The 20,930-nt window shown below is 50.5% G+C and overlaps 5 protein-coding genes across 5 annotated transcripts; 3 read left to right on the top strand and 2 right to left on the bottom strand.

The window, feature by feature from the left end:
* Positions 1-266: 266 nt before the first annotated feature.
* PpBr36_11336 (uncharacterized protein) lies at positions 267-1,224 on the top strand (the record flags this gene model as incomplete). Its single annotated transcript, XM_029898438.1, is given in 3 exon segments — positions 267-282; positions 346-511; positions 528-1,224. The coding sequence occupies 3 exon segments, from the start codon at positions 267-269 to the stop codon at positions 1,222-1,224; spliced, it is 879 nt and encodes a 292-aa protein (XP_029743181.1).
* Positions 1,225-1,501: 277 nt separating this feature from the next.
* Positions 1,502-2,418, bottom strand: PpBr36_11335 (uncharacterized protein; the record flags this gene model as incomplete). The annotated part of the gene is made up of 2 exons (XM_029898437.1): positions 1,502-1,560; positions 1,758-2,418. The coding sequence occupies 2 exons, from the start codon at positions 2,416-2,418 to the stop codon at positions 1,502-1,504; spliced, it is 720 nt and encodes a 239-aa protein (XP_029743183.1).
* Positions 2,419-5,428: 3,010 nt separating this feature from the next.
* PpBr36_11334 (uncharacterized protein) lies at positions 5,429-6,846 on the top strand (the record flags this gene model as incomplete). The annotated part of the gene is made up of 2 exons (XM_029898436.1): positions 5,429-5,918; positions 6,032-6,846. 2 exons carry the CDS (start codon positions 5,429-5,431, stop codon positions 6,844-6,846), a joined length of 1,305 nt encoding a protein of 434 aa, XP_029743182.1.
* A 3,257-nt stretch (positions 6,847-10,103) lies between these two features.
* On the bottom strand, positions 10,104-10,982 carry PpBr36_11333 (uncharacterized protein; the record flags this gene model as incomplete). Its single annotated transcript, XM_029898435.1, has 2 exons — positions 10,104-10,375; positions 10,427-10,982. The coding sequence occupies 2 exons, from the start codon at positions 10,980-10,982 to the stop codon at positions 10,104-10,106; spliced, it is 828 nt and encodes a 275-aa protein (XP_029743184.1).
* Positions 10,983-14,980: 3,998 nt separating this feature from the next.
* PpBr36_11332 (uncharacterized protein) lies at positions 14,981-18,384 on the top strand (the record flags this gene model as incomplete). The annotated part of the gene is made up of 7 exons (XM_029898434.1): positions 14,981-15,274; positions 15,347-15,456; positions 15,531-16,915; positions 17,031-17,097; positions 17,159-17,260; positions 17,353-17,934; positions 18,000-18,384. The coding sequence occupies 7 exons, from the start codon at positions 14,981-14,983 to the stop codon at positions 18,382-18,384; spliced, it is 2,925 nt and encodes a 974-aa protein (XP_029743178.1).
* Between the last annotated feature and the right edge of the window lie 2,546 nt (positions 18,385-20,930).

Below are 20,930 nucleotides of genomic sequence, written 5' to 3'. Positions count from 1 at the left end.
GGGCGAAAATTCTTCAGCTGTTAAGCTTATTGGTGTGTTTGGGTGTGAATCGCTAACAAAGGTGGGTCTGACCCATGAATGGTGGAGGATGCTTCTACTCGCGAGCCAGTGACAAAGCACCAACCACTGGACGCCTGTACCACCATTTAGCCATCTTGGCGAGGCCCAACATAGTGGCCCAGCTTTTTTATTATGCCAAAAGCTTGTGTGTGCCCATCCCCTTCAACAGTACCAGAGAGTCGATTCTCACGCTGTTCGATCCAGTTATGACTGGCACTCACGGTAAGCTGCATGCCGTGGATCGAGCGCTGCTTAGATGCCACGGGACTTTTTTTACTGGAAAAGGCACCGCGGAGCTCGAAAAAGCGCGAAACGAGTTTCTTTCGAGCCTCGACTTGGCCGTCGCCAAAGGCGCGCGCCGCTGGCTCGAATCTGGTTACCAAATTGCCGTGTCGAATATATGTGCGCTTTTGGACTACGGCCTGGCTACAAACGTCCTGATGAGGGCACTGTACGCATCGACAAAGCCTCCCCCCCATGCCGAAAATCGACGTCGCGGACGAGCCAGCTTCGACCGAGCCCCAAACGGATTCGTCTGAACAGCAGAAATCGGCGAATGCCGACGTGGTGGACCTGGCCAAATGTTTTAAGGAGGTTCTCCAGTTTGTGGAAAGGACCGACGAAGTTGTTTTTTCACGCCTGGGAGATTTGAACATACTCTCTTACCTCAACGTTAAGCTCATGTTTTTGCACCAAATGGCCATTTTGAAAGGTCCCGGTGGCTCCAAGCCCAAAATCTCGGCAATGTCATACCTGGAGGCCTCTTTCCCTTGGCATTTGCTCACTTTGTGCTTGAATTCTTTTGCTCTCGGGTCTGAAAACCCCGAAAAGTATGAGACGGCCGAGTTCCCTCACACGGCCGAGCGGAGACCGCTCCCTGAGGACTGGGCAATGCGTGGGCTTGTGTGGGCAGAGACGGCATTTCCGATGGACCATTTCACCGTCAACGAAAACATGGAGGAAGATGAGAGGACTTTCGAGACGCCGCCGATGGGAGAGCAGCGCCGTGAGAGGTGCCTGTGGCTCGCGTACCAGATTGCTCAAGTTGGAACGTCGGGCGACGACGGCACGGCCGAGGAGAAGGAGGGCCGCTGGATCACGTACGACGCGGATGCGAAGAAATTCCGTCCAGGGGTCAGGCACGTGTCTGATGTCGAAATCTGACCTTCGCTTGAATCTGGTTGTGAAAAATTGTATCTCAGACGTTCTGATGAATTCATCTTTCTCTTCCGACGCCTTCTATTTGCACCATTGGTACTGGAATTTCAAAACTCCTAAACGTATTTAGATTCAATATAATCGGTAAATCCAGGCACGCTCCTCTGAAGCCAAAGCCAGAACCAAGAAGGACAAGACCCATACTTCAGTCTAGAATCGTGTTAGCCCGCCGTTGGACCGCTCTTGGAGATCGAAGGCTAACCTGGTTGGGTTGGGCCTTGTTTCAGAGGGCTGCCATGCTGCTGCCCATACCCAGGCCAGTTGGGACGCGGCTGAGCATACCTGTTTAATGAACCCATAGCAGTTAAAGCAGATAGTCGTCGCTCATCAGCTTAACTTATATTCCAGCCCCAGGGTTCTCTGATCCGTTCACGTTTAAGGTCTAGAGGAAGATAACCTGATATTGCGGAAGGGCTTAGTCTAAGACGCTCGCTCACAAAAAAATACGTATGCAATTCAATTCGGCGGCAGTCTCTTACCGTTATCTTGCTGGCTCTGTCTTGGAGCTATTTTCTGGTCGGACTCGGAGGGCGAGGCCGCCACCACCGGGGATGAGCGAGCCTCTGGATTCGGAGAGTATTTGAAGCCGACAACTCGTAGCAGGGGCTTATCCGCGTCGTATTCCACAGGCTGCAGCTTCAATGTCTGTTGGGAACTGGAACGGATGTTACTTATTGGGTTATTTCCGGGATTGCTTCCGAATACTGTTGTATCCGACTGTGAGCGGAGCAGTCGACCAACGGCATTGCCTTCGCCAGCTGCCGAGTCATTCTGGAGGCCTGTCTCGTCGGGCAGCATGTGCTGAAGATGCTTCTGATTGGGGTTAGGAGGGCGATTAGATGGCTGGGTAGGTGCCCTCTGCCACTGATCGTGAACTATAGAGTTGAGATTCTTGGGATGCCGTGGAAGCCTCATGTTCCCTGAAGCGAGACCCCTGGAACCAGGCCTTGATTTTATTGGGAGGACCCCAATCATCGAGGCGGGAGGCAGCATGTCCTCGTCCTCATCGTCGTCAACCGCATTCTCCGGAAGCTGACTGGGAGACAACCTGGGAAAAGCTCGGGGGTCTAGTGGCGGCGGCGCAGGGTCACTCTTCTTGAGGATGGACCTCTCGGGTGGCGGTCTCTTGGAAGACGGCATGCGCACCTTTGACTTTTTGGTCTTGACTGTTCGCCTGGTTCTTCTGGGAGGCGCGGATGGTGCTGGATGAAGTCCAGGATGCTGTGTTTGACGAAGCATCTCTAGCCAGGCTAATGTCCATCTGTATAACGTTCGTTACAAAAGTCGTAGTGCCTTGGGGATACTATGCAGCCACGGAATACACTATCATACCTTACTTCTTAGTGACTGCCACCAAAAGACCTTTTTCCCTTTGATCTTTGAGTTCAAGAACTGTATCAGTTAAATGTAGGGTGAGTAGACCAGAAGTGCGAGGACAATGAGCGAGGCTGGCTCACAAAATTGTGGTTCGAGCTATATTTATAACACAATCCCTTGCAAGGGGCGGCGCCAGGCAAGAAATCTGGGGTAGATGACCTAAAATGTGTATGCGGGTCCCCTTATGACCCTTGCTAGAGCAGTCAATTAGCGAGCCTGGCGCTCAACACAACCTTGTATTCTTTGAAAGCAATGGAGTAACGTCTCGCCGCAAAACAAGGGTGCTGGCGTGGTAGATACACATTCATAGTCGACTGTCGCTTGAACCCAGCCGAAAATTGTAACCCATTTTGCCCAAACAGGTCTGGATACATCCTGATGATTTCTTTGTTGAGGACTCAAGATGGCTACCTTGACCAAGTCGATGAGAATAAGTATATATCTATACGCCCTTCATAAGTCTGGAACTATGGAACATGCCAAAGACCTGGCGAACGTCTTACAAACTTGTGTATTTGGGGAAGGCAACCCAGTCAATGAAAAGTAGTGGGCCGAGTACCAGGGAGTGATTTCAATGACCCAAAGCCTCTCATCCCCGCTAGCCCCAATGTCCAAGCGAACTCCCTGATCAAATGACATGTTCGGTAGCCGCTTTCGCAACTCCTTGTAGTTAATAGTAGAGTGCAAAGTCTTTCAGCTGCTCCTCAGTTGTACTTTTTTCCGTAAACTCTACGCTGTCGTTTCCCGATGGTTTGGTAACAACAACGAGATCTTTGAATTCCGAGTTGTCCCGGTTAACAGCAGTATGAATCCAGTGGAAGACCACACCTTTCGAGGTGCCTTTTGGTATAAGGAATACACGGAACTCCCCTTTGGCCGCCAGAGGTATGTATTCCTGGTGGAACCAAGGTACAATGGTGCTACCCTGCTCGCTATGTATCTGCCCTCGTTTCCTTTTCGCCGCGTTAACGAGCGGAAAACATGGTACAAGCGACAGTCTTTGTTCCGAGATGTATACATGGGATGAACTCGCGCTCCAGGAGCGTTTGTATACTGTTTTTTGCTCCTTAGACAACACACAGATGCCGGTTCCGAAGCATGTTTTGGGTCGGAACTGGAACCTCCCATCTGTGGCAGATTCTGCGATGGCATCCAAGACTTTGATAAGCTCCACCTTCCCTTGCTCCATCTCCGTCTCTCGTTGGCTGGGATAGAGACTGACATGTCGGTCTTTGAGTTGTGTTGCTTGCAACCAAGGCTTCGGGGCTTCGTGAGGGTCGCCGTCCGTCGTATCAAGAATGAGGAAGGTGACTTTTGTCAAATCGTCACCAGGGAACTCATCAAATACGTCCGTGTTCCACTCTCGAATGTCGACCTTAAACTTGCCCGTCTTGGAAAGATGTCGTAGGTGAAAGGCCGTGACTAGTGACTGGTGTAGCACCACATGTTCGCCTTGTATCTCATGGAAGTTTTGATACAATTCTAGCTCTTCACGTCTTGGAAACCACTCGGACGGCAAGATCTCTTCCGCGTTGGGATCGAGCTGTAAGCTGAGGTGCGGCGCGTTGTCGTAAGTGAATTTGAAGGCTTCACGACGAAGGCAAACAACCAAATGGGGAGTTTGATTGAGACGATGAAAACAGTTCGAACTTTGAAGGGTAAGTGATTCGCCGGAATGCTGACTATTCATATGTCTCTTAAGATTGCTCTTTTTGGAGAGCTTTTTTGCGCAAACGGGGCAGCGTATCTCTGGTTTTGTCATGGTGATGTGCTTGAGAGCCAGGAGCGTGGATCGTGGAACGGGGGCGTGGAGTGTGGAGCAGGAGCTGGGAGCAGGAGCTGGGAGCAGGAGCTGGGAGCAGGAGCTGGGAGCTGAGACTTGCAGCTTGTCTTTTGCAACATTGCGAATTTCCAATGGACAGCCTTGTTGACTCTACATGGACGATACGGCACAAATGCGCATTACCTACGGTCTTCCACTGTAGCAAATGCAACTATCACAGCAAGTAATCTCTCTTGAAAAAGAGCGAAAGAACCAAATTGTCATCTGTTACGGCGAGCGGTTGTGCATCAAATTTGTTCTCAAAACATATGTATTCGGCCAACTTCTGCCACCTGTGGCTATATTAGCCCGTGAGTCCTGGCAGTACCCAGAAAATATGGACGGGCGGTGGGGCGGGTCTTCACACCGTAACTGTAATTAGACTAGTTTCCAGTAAAGACTGGAACTGTCATTCACGCAATAGCTCCCTGATAAGTACCTGCAAAGGTTACTGCAGGTGGGGGTATCGATGCAGGGCATCATGCCTCGGTGTGTCCAGATCGGCCAAGCCCCCCAGCGGAGGGGTGGGCTTAACAGGTTGATAAGGAATGCGCGACCAGGGGAAGCAAAACAGTTTGCATTCACGTTCAGCCACACGAAAAAGGATCCACCGCGCTAAACAAGTACCATCAGTTTGCGTCCCTTGTTCCCTGCCTCTCTGCGCACTTCCTGTTTGGGCGGGAGGTGCAGGATTACCCACACGCCCCAATTCAAATTTCTTTCGTGGAGATGCGTCAGTGCTTCGAAGTTCCCACTACTCCGCATGTTTTGGGGGTTCCACTCGCCCGCGCGAACAGCAACTTCCCAAATCTTGCACCACTCGCCCGCGCGAACAGGAACTCCCTAAATCTTGCACCACTCGCCCACGCAAACAGGAACTCTCCAAATTCTGCACCACCCGCCCACGCAAACAGGAACTCTCCAAATTCTGCACCACCCGCCCGCGAAAACATGAACCAGAATCTTGCACCACCCAGCTGTGGAGCTACAAGCCAACCCAGGAAGGTCATTCTTGATGCCTTGCGAACAGCAGCCCACTCAACAGACCCGCTTGAGTCGGAGGAGATAGAGGCGTGTATCAAGCAGATAAAAATCATTTTGCTTGTCCGCAAAAAGGCATCCTCAGTGAACAAGAAGCTTGGGCTTCAGAATTTGTTGACCCGACTGTACTCACACCACCAACCTGATGAACCGTTGCTACCATTCAAGCAACTTCAGTGTACTCAAATAGTCGCCATTGGCCTAAGTGTGCCGCAATTTGAGCTGAATCGGCGTCGGTACAAGTCCGAGTTTATCGACGAGGTTGTCAACGAACTTGTTGCGTCTGCGCCGCACTTACAGCGAAAGCTGGGCAGCCAAATATTTGCCGACGACATTTACGCCATCATTGCTGGCCTCCAATCCAAACTGAGATCCCCTGATTATACTGCGTTCCTCGCTAGTTAGTTGAATCTATTACCCATGGTTGCTGGAACCTGCTAACACAATAGCTTGGGAAAGCCTACAGAGAAGCTTGTCCGGAACCCCCCCAATCACCACAAACAAAAAGAATAGTGGCGCCAACAAGTGAGGTTGACCCAGTCGCTAGCCACACCGTGCCACCAGAGCAGGCCCCGTCGATCGCTACATCAACAACCAGACTGAACCAGCCCGTGCCTACCAGCCTTGAGCCCTCGCCAGACGGAGGTAACGCCGACGCAGTCAATAGCCCCGCCTCCAACAACGCTCGGCAGCCACAATCCCAACCCAACCGGAAGCGGCGGCGGGCCGATGAGCTGGGAGGGCACCAAAGTTTGAACACCGCCCTGAACCGGAGGCGGCGAAGCAGAGCCGGTATCGACTATACTCGGAAGCCGCATCGCGGCACATCGCCGCCTCAGCCACAGCCACCCTTGTCTAGAAACACCTTGGTGGCCAACACGATTGCCCAAGATCCCTACTTGGCTTTAGACCCATCTGCGCACGCTCAGACGATATCAACCTTCAACGCCAGCCCCCTGATGGCTAGCTGGCAACAACAAAACCTATCCAATCCACAAGACGACTTTTCCCAAACTTCTACTAGACCAGACCTGCAGGTCCAAGATCATTCATTCTTAGTAACGCCTCACTCCACCCCAGCCGCTGGACATCCCATCCTGGGGCATGTTGCGTTGTCGGATGTGTCACCCATTCTGTCGGACAACATCTCGGACAATTTGCGCTATCCTTCACCAGAAGACGTGAATTTTAACAATATCCTTACCAAAACCAATTTGGAGCCTGCGAATAATTCCGATCCGGCATTTACTCTGCAAAGCGATCCTCATTTGGGAACTGCTTTGACTGGCAATCAACTTCGTGCTTATTTTGAGTTCGACAATCTGTAATCTTGTACACATTCTGACTTTTCTGCTCTGTAACGGATCGCAAGTACCAAAACACCTCCCTCTTTTATGCGCATCTTGGCGCCCCTATGGAGCTCGATTACATCACCAGTTTGTAAAATCTTGGTTTCGGGTAAAGGGTCTGTGTCTGACTTGTAAAAACAAGCAGTGGGTTCTTTTGTTGAGGTCTCGGCAGAAAACTATGGGAGAGCGCTGATGTTAGCTATAATACACGACCTCTGGTTTGCCTGACGATGAACCCTCCCCTAGGGCAGATTATCGCTTGAGGTTCCTTACATACCTTCGTCTCCAGTAGGAAGGCTATTTTGAGAACATTGGCGGTTCTGGATGGTGGTTCTCCCCTCGAGGCGGTTGTGCCTTCTTGGATTGTCTCTTCGCCGATTGGCTTGGGAAGCACGATAAGTACTACCGTTGTATGACCGTCTGACTGAAAAGACTTTCCGATCCATATGATATCGAGGGAGTTGTCATAGGTCAATTTTCTCCCTAGGGATCTCGCGTAGCTATGAATTGAAGGGGACTTCAATATTTGTTAGTGGTGACTAGAATGTGTTCGACGGTATACATACATGCATTTCACGATACGCATGAACAACAGTTTTCGCTTCTTCCGGAAGCTCTGTTCGCGGAGTCGAACTGTGTACACGCCAGGTGCCTGGATAACCTGGGATTGGGCACATCATTCGAGTGGATATGAGGACCTTTTCTGCCGTGGATTTAAGACCCTCGTAGTTTGTGATACAGTAATAGCCTTCCATCGTGGCAAACAACCGGCAAGTCTCTGCGTTCACGCGCCATTTACGCTAGCTGGGTCATCGTGCAACGATATTGCAGAAGCTAGGTGAGTTAGAAAATCGCGGGGGTTTTACGAGAATTCATTGTATCGATAAGCGGATAAGCGGTACGAACTCACTTTATCAGTTCGAAAGCCGAGGAAATGCGGGACTGTAGAGTGGACCAGGCCATCTGACGCACAGGCCCTCTCGCAGGGTCCTAATCATGTTCCCCACAATAGATTGGCGCTGCGTCTGATCATTGGATGAGAGCCTGCTCAGATCCACGAGAAACCGTGAGCGCGGTGGGCGGATACATACATCGCCATCAGCCATTGCACCTTGAACGCGCTCTCATCCGTCCCCATCACCACGGCCCTCGGACCTAGGCAGTGGCCCACAAGTGATTTACGGCTGCGCCGAATCAACAGGAGTCCCCCCGACAACGTATGAACTCCCTTGACACCTGGCAGGAAAGCAGCCTCTGGGCCTCCGGCCAAGTCGGAGCCCAACCGTAAGGCACTGTCGCTTCGCTTCAAAGCTTACCATCTTCGCAGAGGAGAAGGCTATCTGTTGTCCCATTTTGGCCCGTGAGCCCGCCTAGAGTCGCAAACGCAAGCAACGGCCGATGAAACGATCGAGTATAGTCCGAAACCAAACCGGAAGCGTCGACGGGCATCGCGCACCCCGCCTGCTAAACCCTACACGGACATATTGCCGTTCTTCTAGTCAAACCGCATTTGGTTGCCGCACAAAGGGGTCAAACCAGCAACAGACAACAAGCCAGGTCTTCCCACCGATCCAATACGAGCACCCGGCCAACCCTCCTCCAAAACGCGCACGACACTCCCAAGAATACTCCTTTCGATTGGCTTGAGATTAAGCATTACGCTCCACACGGGTGAAGCAAGGGCATTGGCCTAACCTATCGGTGATGGCTCCAACATAATCCAGCGGGAGAAGATGTTATTCAGGGTGCTGCGGCGTTCTAATCATGCCACTTCCACAACACCGAGCGAAAAGAAGTCGCGAGGGGAAAAAAGACAACCTACGAAGATGCGTGAACGCTTCTACTTCAGAATGCACAGTCTAGCCATGCTGGGTGGTAAGGGATGACCCCGAATTGTTTACAAGGCAAAGCGCGACAAGAGGAAGGCAGCTTAGAAATAACCTTCGTTACGTAGACTGAACACTCAAGGTGATGGCTGTAGTAGAACAAAATGTGCGACGAATCATAAGGGCGCCCGGTGATTGAGTTCCTATTGATAAGAGCATAAGCGATAAGGAATGTACGCCATAGCTTCGTGTCAGCTCGCACCGCCTAGGCGTTTTTTAGCCACATAACGCTCAGAAAAAGGTTCCATGTGTTTTTGTGGTCGTATTGATTTTGCATGGTCCTCCAGGTGCAACAACAATGCGATCATTGTCGAAAGTCAAGGACCCTAATTCTTGACATGACACGCAGATGCAGATAAGTTGTAGCTACTGACTATTAAGTTACCATCAAACAGAGTTCGTAATCATGCAAACAATTTAAACTATTGCTGCCCAATGTTTAGTAGCTGACGCCTCCCTCCCTGAGCTACAACCCCGCAACAACCCCTCCAAATCTCCGAGCCAAAGATCCCACAACAATAATTTCGAGCCCGTCGTCTTCTCGTTCTGAATTACCAAAGCCCGACAAAACCATATTATCACGCAGGTAAGAAACTTCCAGCGCATCCTCCATAATATCGTCCTCTACAGTCCCAAAATGTCCCCCGCCGTGGTTGTTAGCAACCAAGTCGAATGATAGCCCTGCTCACGCATTTTTGCCCATCAGAACGACGACGACGTTGCGACAAGCCCAAGAGTAATCATCGCTGAGACCCGCAGAAAGATGGATGTTAAAGGCGCCGCGTGACAGTTCTGCATTTCCAATAACTTAAACTCTGGAATTGCGTGCCAAGCTCGACGACAACGGGGCTTCCGACAAGATACTCATCAAAGCATGGCTTCGAAACCACCGACCATCTTCGCAAAAAAACTGTCCGACAACGAAATTTTGGATATTTCAAGTCAAGTATGAACAGGCCTCGTCTTGTGAGCACGCACCCCGCTAACAATTTCGTGTAGTATGGTTCGTTGAGTTGGCACACAGAAAAAAACGAGGAGGTCGTACCTTCCAAAGATATCACTGCTATCGTCGTCGACTATCAGGGTGAAGGGAGGGTCGATGTTTATTCTGGCGATCGTGAAGACATAAAGTCCCTCAGTGTTCTCCACACATTGGGTACGAATTATAAGGGTAAGATGGTAGTCCTCGACTGGAACACAACATGGAAGTACTATTCGAGGGGTGAGGTTCGTGTTGCTTGGATCTCTCTCCAGAGCGGGGAGAAAAGCAGTTCAGGATGAATACAATCGAGCCTTAACAGGTCTATTTTGGACTGCTGCGGCCAATCGAGCTGGTCAAGACATATACTGTCAATGATTTCTTGCGAGAAGGTGCATCTCAGCCTTCCAGCTGATAGGAAATGCCACATATGCCGGGATACCCGAATAATTAGAGAACAACATTGGCATTCCCTCTGCGCGATTTTCCAAACACATCTGCACGTCATCCCAAAAGAGCGGCCGATATTCCTGGTAGGACCTCAAACTGTCCAATGGGTCAAGGTACAGCGTCGGGGGCGGCTGTCTTCCGTCCACAGAGACAGTCTGCTGGTCCAATGTGACTATCGGGCTGTCTTTCAAGGCTGGTAAACTTAGCACGAGAAACAAAGTAACGGATGGCGTGAACAGCTTACCTTGATGTTTCGACGCGACTTGAATGAACTCTTGGGACAGCTTGACTTGCAGTCTACCCGGAACGGCGCTACGAGCCTGTTTCCCCATCGCCTCGATGTAGGTGGCCCCTAGCCCAGCCGCACAAAGTATCACGCCATTTGTTCCAACAGCCTCATGGACCAGCTTCAGAAATTGTGTGTAGACCGTTTTCTTCCTGTAGGCCGGGGATCCCACATTGGGCCCGTCATGTGCCAAGAGTTGAAGAGCTTCGATAATGCGATCGTTCTGCTGTGTATCAAATCTCCCTGCCTCCACTATCAAACGAGATTTGGTCTCGAGTTGGTGCAAGACTTCATCTACTGCTTTCACCATGGTTGATTCGATGTCGGGAAAGTTTACTAGGTCGCCAGAATAGCAAGCGCAGTTAGCGAATTTCTGCGGACATCTGTAGACATGTGTGGACATGTGTGGAAATCTGCAGACATCTGCAGACTTCTGCGGACTTCTGCGGACTTCCGCAGCCTCTTTGTGGGTCGTCACCTCGTCACCCTTGTCCGGAATGCAGCGCGTCTGCATTTCGCAGGGGGCCCTGCACGATTTTAGTCTTTACCTAAAGTGACCCTGGCCTGACCTCGCCTGCAAAAAGCGACCAAAACTTTGTTTCTTACAGTGTTATTAAAAAGGCAAAAAACCAGGGTTGGATTTGGCTACCAATCATTTGCCCGACTGTACGCATTGTTCTCCGGAGACCGAAAAGGCGGCCCGGCCAACATCTGCTGGCCTCTATTTCGACCTCCTCACGACCGATGTCCACCACGTCAAAGCAATGGAAGAGAGCCATCTTGGTTGTTACAAAGAGCGGTAGAGTAAGTATAAAGATGGATGAGGATTCTTGCTTTAACTTAGTAGAGGTTATTCTCTTCAGTCTGGCAATCCGTATCCTATGAACATCATTATCATTTGAAGTCTATCAAGCTTAACAGTTGGCCTTGAAACGTGAGCCGGGCCGGAATGGAAGCTCTCAAACCTCCTCCTCCTCCTCCTCCTCCTCCTCCACCACCACCACCACCTCCGCCTCGGCCTCCTCCGCGCACACCCGCCCCAGACTCAATTCGAGAGTCAGGGTGGAATGTTAATGGGCTTTGACAACGCCAAATGAGGTAGGAGATCAATCTCTCCGGCTGCGTATCCTTTCCTAACGTAGAAAATTACAACGTAGCAAAGAGCGGCAACTTCTTGACCTTCCTGGAAGCAAATGGGTGCATAAGGGCCATTTCTGATAGTCTTGCCCTCGTATGCTGCTATCATCCACCTCTCCTTCGGAACAGCTACCTAGCTAATGGAAATGGGATTCTGGAAACTGGTGCTTCCAAGGCATGATGGCCTATGGGTCCCTCATTTCGTACCCATGCCATTTACAACGGCTTGGGTGTCAGCCAGGGTCAGGATATTGCTACTGGAAATTGTTCCTTTATAAACTTAACATACGCCTTCCAGTTTCTAGATGCGGTTTGCTGCTCACTATCATGTCAACATGGCATCCAAGAGATCAATAGTGCCGCAAGAGGCTTTCTTTTTCCTGACAATCTTTTTTACTTTTCTTATGGTTCTGTCTGTTGCCACTCGGTCTGTACGTTTCTGGAGGTCTCAAACGCTGGCTCCAGTCGCCCTCCTTCCTGACTACCTTGCTTGTGTTGGAGCACTCTTGATGTTCGCGCAGACGATCCTAGCCTGGCTGCAATGGCCCCTCCAAACTACAGGATCAAACCCTCAACTTGCTGTGGAGGTAAGTAAGCTGTCCACACTCACATGGAATTTATACTGAGGCCTTCTAGTACTGGTTCTGGGGGTCTCTACTTGCGGTACTTGCGACGGCCTTCGGAAATGCTTCGATCTGCCTGTTCTTTGCACAGCTCGCCCACTTCAACAACGGGGTGAGGTCTAGTGGCCCTAAGATTCTTTCTATTCTGAGCCCAAGATTTTCTTCTATCTACCCTCAACTTCATAGATGGTGGATTGCTTTGCTCGTCGTGATCATTTTCGACATGGCCGGATCGACCATCGCTTGGACTTGTATAGGTCCACCTTCGACAGTCTTCATAGGCCATAGCCAGAGAATTTTGCACATCATATGCGTAAGCATAAGCATTTGCATAGATTCGGGCACGCTTGTTGGTGTTGGCGTGTGGCTTTGGCTACGGAAGCAGGACCCTCCAGAAATGGGGAAGAAGGACCCAAGAGGTTTACGGCCAATGTGGGCCATGAAGCTTTTGTAAGCAAAGCATCTTGAGCCAGTATTTGGTTGATACTAATGAAAGTAGTTGCACCTTCATCACGGTGGGTAGTCTTTTGTTGACGCACACGTCAGACTACTTTGGCATGCTTCTCGACCAAGTATCAGGCACCATATGCCTCATTTCGATCTGCCTCCCGGTTGTAGTTGGTCCCTGCCTGAGATTACGATTGTCAAGAGTCAAGGCTATGAAGAAGCATCAAGACAGCAAAGTGCCACATAACGACAGCACGTGCCATCTTAAACCTGGATCAAGGGATACGGATAGCGTGTAGCGCAAGGGTTATATAATTAAAATCATAAATCAACGGAGACTTTGCAAATGTGCACCTTAATTGTGCAGTAAATGTGACTGCCGTCTGGGCAGTAAATGTCCGTCATGCTGTAGGAGGGTACATTGGGAACCTGCGAGGCTGCGAAGTGGGCCCAACACCCCGTCACACCGTTGCTAGGCCTGCCCTTGCAAATGATCGAGTGGGGGTGGGGCAGTAATTGCTGTCGGACGATACAACGCACCTTGCAAGAGCCCCACCCCACGAAAGCACAGCGGTTTCTTATCAAGGCAATAGGGGTGCGCTGCCCCGGTTGGTGATCCTGCCGAACGCAACAAAACGATGTGACCACCTCGGGTTTGACAAATTGAGCTGCAGTTTCCGAGGAGCTCGGATGTGGTATGCCTGGCAACCCGGTATCTCTCCCACAATGCTTCGCTCGATATCCCTGAATGCTCGTCGCCACCCTGGCCGCATTAACCGAAGTAGTTGGTGAGATCAAACCTTGGCTGCCGTCGTAATGGATTTGGGTATCCGTGGACTTTTTGGTGTTCGGAATCTAGAACTTCAAGCGCGTCATGGTGCCGATGGGCAAGCTGCCGGAACATCACATGCAACTTGCAGCTTCGTTGACCTACCACGTCGAGCGGAGATGCAGGTAAAGCACGCACAGCTGGGATGCAAGTAGTATGGTGTATATAATGGCCGGAGGTACGGATACTTCCTGACCTCAGAATCAACGAAGCGCTGCTGCACAAAAAGCAGCTGACCCGCAAATCGTCACTTGCCATCGGAAACCTTTCGATATTGGAACGTCTGTCTACACCACTCTTTCCGTCTGGCCGCAGCTATTTTAAAGGCAGCCTTATCTTAGCGAGTGAAGTACACGGCTTTTGGTCGGTGCATCTACGACGAAAACCCATACCCACCTTGCCCATGTGCACCTATCAAAATGTACGCTGTACTTGTGTTTATTCCTTTCACTGCGGAAACAACTAATACCCCTTGCAGATGGAATACAGCTGCAGTCACTGGAGAACTATTGTAGCAGAGTGGTGTGGCCGGTATAGAAACACCCTCCAATCGCACATCAGATGTCGGCCAGAAATACCCTACTACACCAGGAACGATCAGATCTGCTGTAAGTAGCAGACCCTTTTAGTGTAATCCGTACCTGTGACCATTTGAGCTAACACGGGACCATACAGCTCATTGCCATGAGAAACTAAACCCGAGGACTGTCCCATGGATGCCCTCGCGCGAGGCGAGAGACACCAACATGTGGTAGGGGAAGTTTATGTGTTTTTTGATGGCCAACTGAGCTGGAAACACAACAGTAGCCCCGGCCCGGGCTGGAAAATACGATTGCGTCAAGACTGATCGATTTCTTCCTTCTCTTTTGTACTGTAGGACTACGCGAGGTTCACGGTGGTGCACAAATCGGGGAGCCTTGGTTCTTGTGGCTTTTCCTGAACATTTTTGTTCTTATTCATTTTCAATCCAACTGGTCGCACATGGCCTCTGGGGTACTCTGCGAGCTAACTCCGGATATATCGCTGCATTACGGGGCAGATGAGAGATGCAACTCCACACCCCACTCCCTACCCTGGTTCCTGGCTCATCTTGGCCGCCATAAATCTGCATTAGCAATTGCTTCTCTGGTTGACCAATCCACTGTAAAAATACATCCCGCCTGGTTGAGCAGAAGAAATGTCAGATCTTCTCAGCTAGCCACCGGGGTCCACCACAATGCTGCTCTACCTTGACCCGTCATTAGGCAATTGATCAATTGCCCTTGCACACGCCTGTGCTGCGATGCAATATATTTGTTGCTACAATGGTTCCGATCATCTATGCTTTACCATTCTTTGGAGTTGTGATTGTCTAGTACAACCAAAAGCGGCCCCACGCTTGAGGTGACGTCCAGAAATGCTTAGAGCGAAATCCGCATCTTCTTCAACTTGACTGCGAATGAAACATCCGCTGCTACATCAGCATACGTTTTCGAGATGGCCCTCCCGGGTGGCATGTCATCTCAGCAATGCCCATCTCCTCCCACGGATGGAGACAGAAGTTTGCTGCAGCACACGACTTTGCCCGGGGATGCACTTTGCTATGCCACAAAAGAAGGTTTCCTGGCGTACGGTGCGCCGGTCGATTCGAATCTAAGACATAGTCAAGTTCAGTTCCAACCTCCGCAATCGCCCCCATTGAAGAGGTCCCCTAGCTTCTACATTCAGTCGCCGAGTGCATCTTCAGTGCCGGCTAGCAAACAACAGCCCAGGCGCCAACGCGCCGCCCAGGTATGTTCATCCAATGCAAATCCTTGTCTGCCGTGTCTACCCCCTGATAGCCAGCTAATTAGAACGGTTTAGGCATGCGATCGGTGCCGACATTTCAAAGCGAAGTGTGATGAGCAGAAACCATGCAAGAACTGCAAAGAGAAAAACGAACTCTGCAATTACAAGGAACCCATTGTTAAGCAGTAAGTGCCAAACCTGACCTTTCCCGTTTCGAATTACCCAAGCACGAGGCTAATAGCATCCGCCGCCTCAAAAGGCAAGACAAGTTCCAAACGGAGATCCTCGAGGCAATTGGCAACATGATGGCCAAGATGGACGCGTACATGGCAAGGACCGACTCGCGCATGACGAAATTTGAGGACGTGCTGGCGGGCGTTGTCGCTGCGGGGAGGCCTGGCGCTTCGCACACTTTCGCTATGGCGGTTAAACGGGAGTTGACTGGAAGCGATGAGACGTCATCAAACGGACAACAAGAATCTCCAAACTCTGGCCGCGGCGAGCCCATTGGAAGTCCGCAAGCACCTACATTGGCACCTACCGACAGGCCGCAAGCAGCCGAGACAGCACAAACAGCAAGTGTTGAAGAGTTGATTTTCTCCAAAGAGGCCGAGCAACCAATCGCGTCTGTCCTTCTGGATGATGATCGAGCAGATGATCCGCCTGGCTCTCCGGTACCTGCCGGAAAACCCGCCATCCCCGAAAACCATACTACAGGTACCGGCAATTTACTCATGTGGCCGGCTATTCACGAACTTGTGAGCCACCTTTTGATTGAGAATGACATCAAATATCCAAAAACGTACCCACTTGGCATCGAGGAAAACAGGGGTCTACTCCATTTATATGGCCGCGGAGAAGGGAGCAAGAAGAAGTCCGGTGGTAAGGAGGTTCCAAACGATTTTGGACTTTTGACGTCTATTCATTCTGAAGACGTAGCCCCATCGCCATCGTCGAATAACGAATGGGGGCATATGGACGCCATGGATCCCGCGCCTTACAGCCCACAGAATACCCCTCCAACGCCCGATGCGAAAACCCCTACCCGGAAAGCGATCGGGGGGCTCAGGTTCGACCATGATCATGTGTGGAAGCTTGTGCAAAGTTACAAGGATAACATGCAAATCATGCACCCCATTATTCTGCCCAACGACCTGGACGCTTTGATCAAAAATTTTCTCGAGAGTCTTCCGACGGTTTACGTGACCAAGACGGCGAGGCCGCCACCGATCGCAGGGTTCGCCGCAAAGCACGAAATTGTGGGTGAAAAGCGCAAGCGAGAAGACACGGACGACAGCTCGGACCCTTTGAAGGCCACGCATCAAAAGCGCCATGCACCTTCTCGTCATATCAGCACTGCTGTGATCCTTTGCATTCTTGCACTAGGCGAGATATGTCTTCACAAGGAACGTATCCCCGATATTTTTCTCACGTCTGGCGAAATGCAAGGCTCAGGTTCCTTTAGCTCTCAGCCTTACGGCTCTCAAGGCTCTCCGGCCTCTCGAAACGGCGTGCCGCCATCTCCCGTCCAAGGCACACCGCCGTCGATAACGTCCCACCCGTCGGGTAGTAGGCGAGCCTCCTTCCAGGGGTCTGCTGGCTCCACACCGGGGCCGCTGAGAAAAAACATAGATGTGATACCAGGTTTGCAATAACTACCTGGCGAACGCCACCGACATTCTGGGTAATCAAATGGGAGGCGTTTCCATATGGCACGTATACGCAAACATCCTAACTGGTCTTTATTACGGCCAGCTAGGAAGGGTCATGGAAAGCTATTGGCATATTCATCATGCCTGCGTCAAAGCTCAACACCTTCTCAGAAAGTGAGTCGCCATTCTTTGGTAGAAAAGTCATCGTATCTTGGTTGCTAACGCTTCTGTTAAGCCACTTCTCTCGCCTCACCGCTGCCAACGGTAAAGAACAGGAACAGGACATCAAAGACCTCCGATACTACCTCATCTATTGGACCTGTATGCAATTGGAAAGGTACGTGGTTTTTCCAGTGATTCCTGCTCATATTTCCCTCATTCATTTTTTTTTCTCTCTTCTAACGTTTATTGATACTAACTCATTCACAGTGACATCATCGCCGAGTTGAATCTGCAGCAGTCGGGCATCAGTAATTACGAGCAGAGCATGCCGCACCCTAGTTTGAAGCACATGATCGAGTGTGGAATCGACGAGCGTGTTGCCTATAGTTACTACGGGCAACTGTGGCTACGCAAAATGCTAAACAAAGCACACACCCTGCTTTACGGGCCCAAGTCGGAAAGAGAGAACTTTTCCCTGATAAGTTTGGTAGAGATTCTGCGTCAGAATCTGACAAATCAGGAAACCCTTTGGTGGCCAAAATACCACCCCCACGAGCCCACCGTTCCAGCCAACAACATCCTCGACGCCAGGCTGCGAGCCAAGTATTGGGGCGCTATGAACATTATATGCCGACCCGTTATCAAGTCTATCTTGGGGAGGTATTATATGGGCAAGCAAGAAGGGATCGATCTGACCGACCCTCTGAACGAGTTCGTGGATCCTTACGACGAAAGTGTTTTGGAGATAGCAGAAAGGGGCATCAATGCGCTTATCCATAGCACTAAAGCCTTCCACAATCTCCCTGAACGACGGTATATTGTCACCAACATTTTTGGGACTGCTCAAGCGTACGTCTTCTTTTCGTTTTTCTCTCTTCTCTTCCAACACAACTGACATTCATTTCGCACTTTAGCCAATGGGGAAACCTGATTACCCTTGCCGCGGTTTACAGGAATCAGCACCTTTCGCGTTTTGTCAACCGTTCACAGCTCGAGAATCTTTTCGACAAAACGATACAGTTCTTGAAGGTCATTGGGCATCGATCGAGCGCCCTCGAGGTCGACAGAAAAATCCTCGTGGGCCTGAGGCACTCTCTGTTTTCCCCCGACCTCACCCGACCCGAGCCGTACTCAAGCATCAGCGCAAGCGCGGCCAACCCACCAAGCCATCACACCTCGGCGATCACTCAAGCCGCGTTCCAGACCATGCCAATCAGTCCGGTATACACCAGCAGTACAGGTAACGCCTACCAGACCGGGCCCAGTCCAATGCAACACAATTGGCCAAGTTCCCGATGAAGCCTATTTGCTGGCTTCAGCCGTGCCGCATCGTCTCCACTGTTGCCATTGTGGTCGGCAGCTGTGACACGCACATTCACCATGCAGCTGCAGTATCACATTGGCGCATCATCGAAACATGGAAGCAATCGTGGACATGTGTATACCTTTTTGTATAATAAAGAAGCTAGGAACGTCTTTTGCCCTCCATCTAGAGCATTTACTTAGTGCAAAATGCCCGCGACAACTAAAACATATTTGTTGGGTCACCGACCCAAGGAACCCTGGTCCGGGTTCTACTGCGTTCCTTACTTGGTGCTACTGCTATTGTGCGTTGGTTGCAATCACATCTTACTTGTACTACACGTAGACAATGATCTACTTGCCTTAATCTCGCTTGTTGCGGACTTTCTCCAGGATCGCCTTTGGGGACCCATCGAACCTTTGCTGGATGCCGCCGCGGCTGACGCCCTAAATAACTCGAACACCTCTGACAAAAAATGGCTGATGCGAAAATCCGATTCACTCGCTACGACCGTCAAGATCTTCCTCAAAGTGGAATCGACTTTCGTTACATTTGTGAAAGTCCTCATTCAAACCGGGTTTTCACCGCCCCTAGCCCTGGTTTCGGCTCTCGTTTTATTAAGCGTCCAGGGGTTGGCCACGTCCTACCTTTTTAGTCCGATCGCGAAAAAGGTCCAAGAACTCAAAAAGTTGAGAGATGAATGCTCGTATGTGTTGTCATGTTCCAAGTATTAGCTTGAGCTAAGCCATATACAGTGAGCGCCTTAAAGCCGAGAAGCAGAGCCGACTTTACACGGCATACCTACAAAGGCGCGAGTTCTTGCGGACAATTTGGAAATCATCGATATGCCTCCCTGCCATGCTGGCTTGGTATTTTCTAGGCGCAAGGAAGGAGGACATTGCGATTTACTCCCGACTGGCACACCAAATCAGTGTGGCGGATGAGAATTTCCAAAAAATGAGCCAAGCTCTGCCCAGATCTCTACACATTTTAAAAATCATGACCGAGGACGGCGGAGCTTGGAAGTGGTTAAGTTCGACGGGTGCAGCAATTGCGAGGCATAAACAGGAACCAGATATTGAGACAGGTTGTGGGAAGCAGGCTGAACCAAACTATGGGTGCTAATTGGGCTACAGGCTGCGGGCCTGTTGGGCGGCTGCAAGTGGCTGGCAGATGTCATGTCTGGTAGGAGCACGTCTAAACCTCATGTTCGCATCGCAACTAATGCCATAACAAAGATGCTTCGGTGGCGCGGTACATGGGTTGAGCCTGCACAGTGCTAGCTGTTAACTCACGTCGCTACCCTCCATCCACTCCTCTACAATCCCGAGGGCTGACATACGGTTGGCTGCGAGTATTGGTGTTGGGCTCCAATTTTATTAATGACAGGTGGGTTCATCCAATACTCGTTTGACAGTGTTGGGGCTGCCGTTCTCAGGTATAGCCGGCATCAAACGCCAAGGAAATGCCAATCAGTGGTAGATCGCCTTAATTTTCATTGCTTCAGGGGGTCTTTCGGAGTCACATACTAGTACAGTGGGGTTGCATGTAGTTCTGTGTTGGGCCGCAAAAACTGGAAATGAAACTGGGTAAGTTAACGTTGCTATTTAAGTGGGCTGTGTTGCAACGCAGCCCTATGGTACCAGGATCCCTGTGGATGATTCTGAGTCCCAGCCTTCAATGTGCTGACTTGTACCCCGCGGGCCCAGGATCTACGTACTAGTAGTACTTTCGACTTTTCCCATACCCCTCTTCGACCCACCTCCAACTCTTCTTTACTTTCGACTTTTTCTTTCTTCCCTCGTCGACCTACTTTCACCCCCCTGGTATTTTCGACTTTTTTCATTCCCTCTCTGCGACCCCACCTCCAATTCTTCTTTACTCTCGACTTTTTTTCTCCTTCCTTTTCTACCTCGTCCCATATTTATTTTTTCGAGTTGCCATCCCTTGTGCGGACAGCAGATGGTGGTCCACAGTGAGCCGCTTGAATGGTAGCAACGAGAAATAGGCTACCTGCCGACAGGCACAGGGCACGCGATTTCTGGGGATCCTGCGAATGATTATGTTGATATGCGTTCCTTATTGATGCAAGACACTAACCCGCATCATTTTGTGCTTAGGATCGCGATTACAGCATACTAGATTAATGACCACCATCCCCGACCTGGGTTTCCCTCACTGGTTTGGTCCTTATGTTTGGATGTTCCGAACTTGACCCTGAAAGTGACGAAACATGGAATTGCTTAGTCGACAATCTGTGTGCTACACCCTTAACTGCCCTGGTATAAATTGCAAAAGCAAACGGGACCCTTTGATTGTACAATACCTCACTTCTGGCATTCATACATCAGATGAGCAATGAGCCTGAGTGGAGAAAGTCGGGACCTACAGTGGGGCCTAAAACCCCGCATTTAAGTCCGAAAACGTGTTGGGAATGAGCACGACGTGTGTCTACTCTTTCCATTACGGGCATCAAATTTGAATGACTCAGCAAAAACCAATTCCGATGGAATTTTTCCAGCATCCAACGCGCTTGCCCGAC

The sequence above is a fragment of the Pyricularia pennisetigena genome (genome assembly GCF_004337985.1).
Source record: "Pyricularia pennisetigena strain Br36 chromosome Unknown Pyricularia_pennisetigena_Br36_Scf_24, whole genome shotgun sequence".
Lineage (NCBI taxonomy): Eukaryota > Fungi > Ascomycota > Sordariomycetes > Magnaporthales > Pyriculariaceae > Pyricularia > Pyricularia pennisetigena.
The sequence above is the reverse complement of the archived record's forward strand: the minus strand, read 5'-3'. Positions and strand labels throughout refer to the sequence as shown.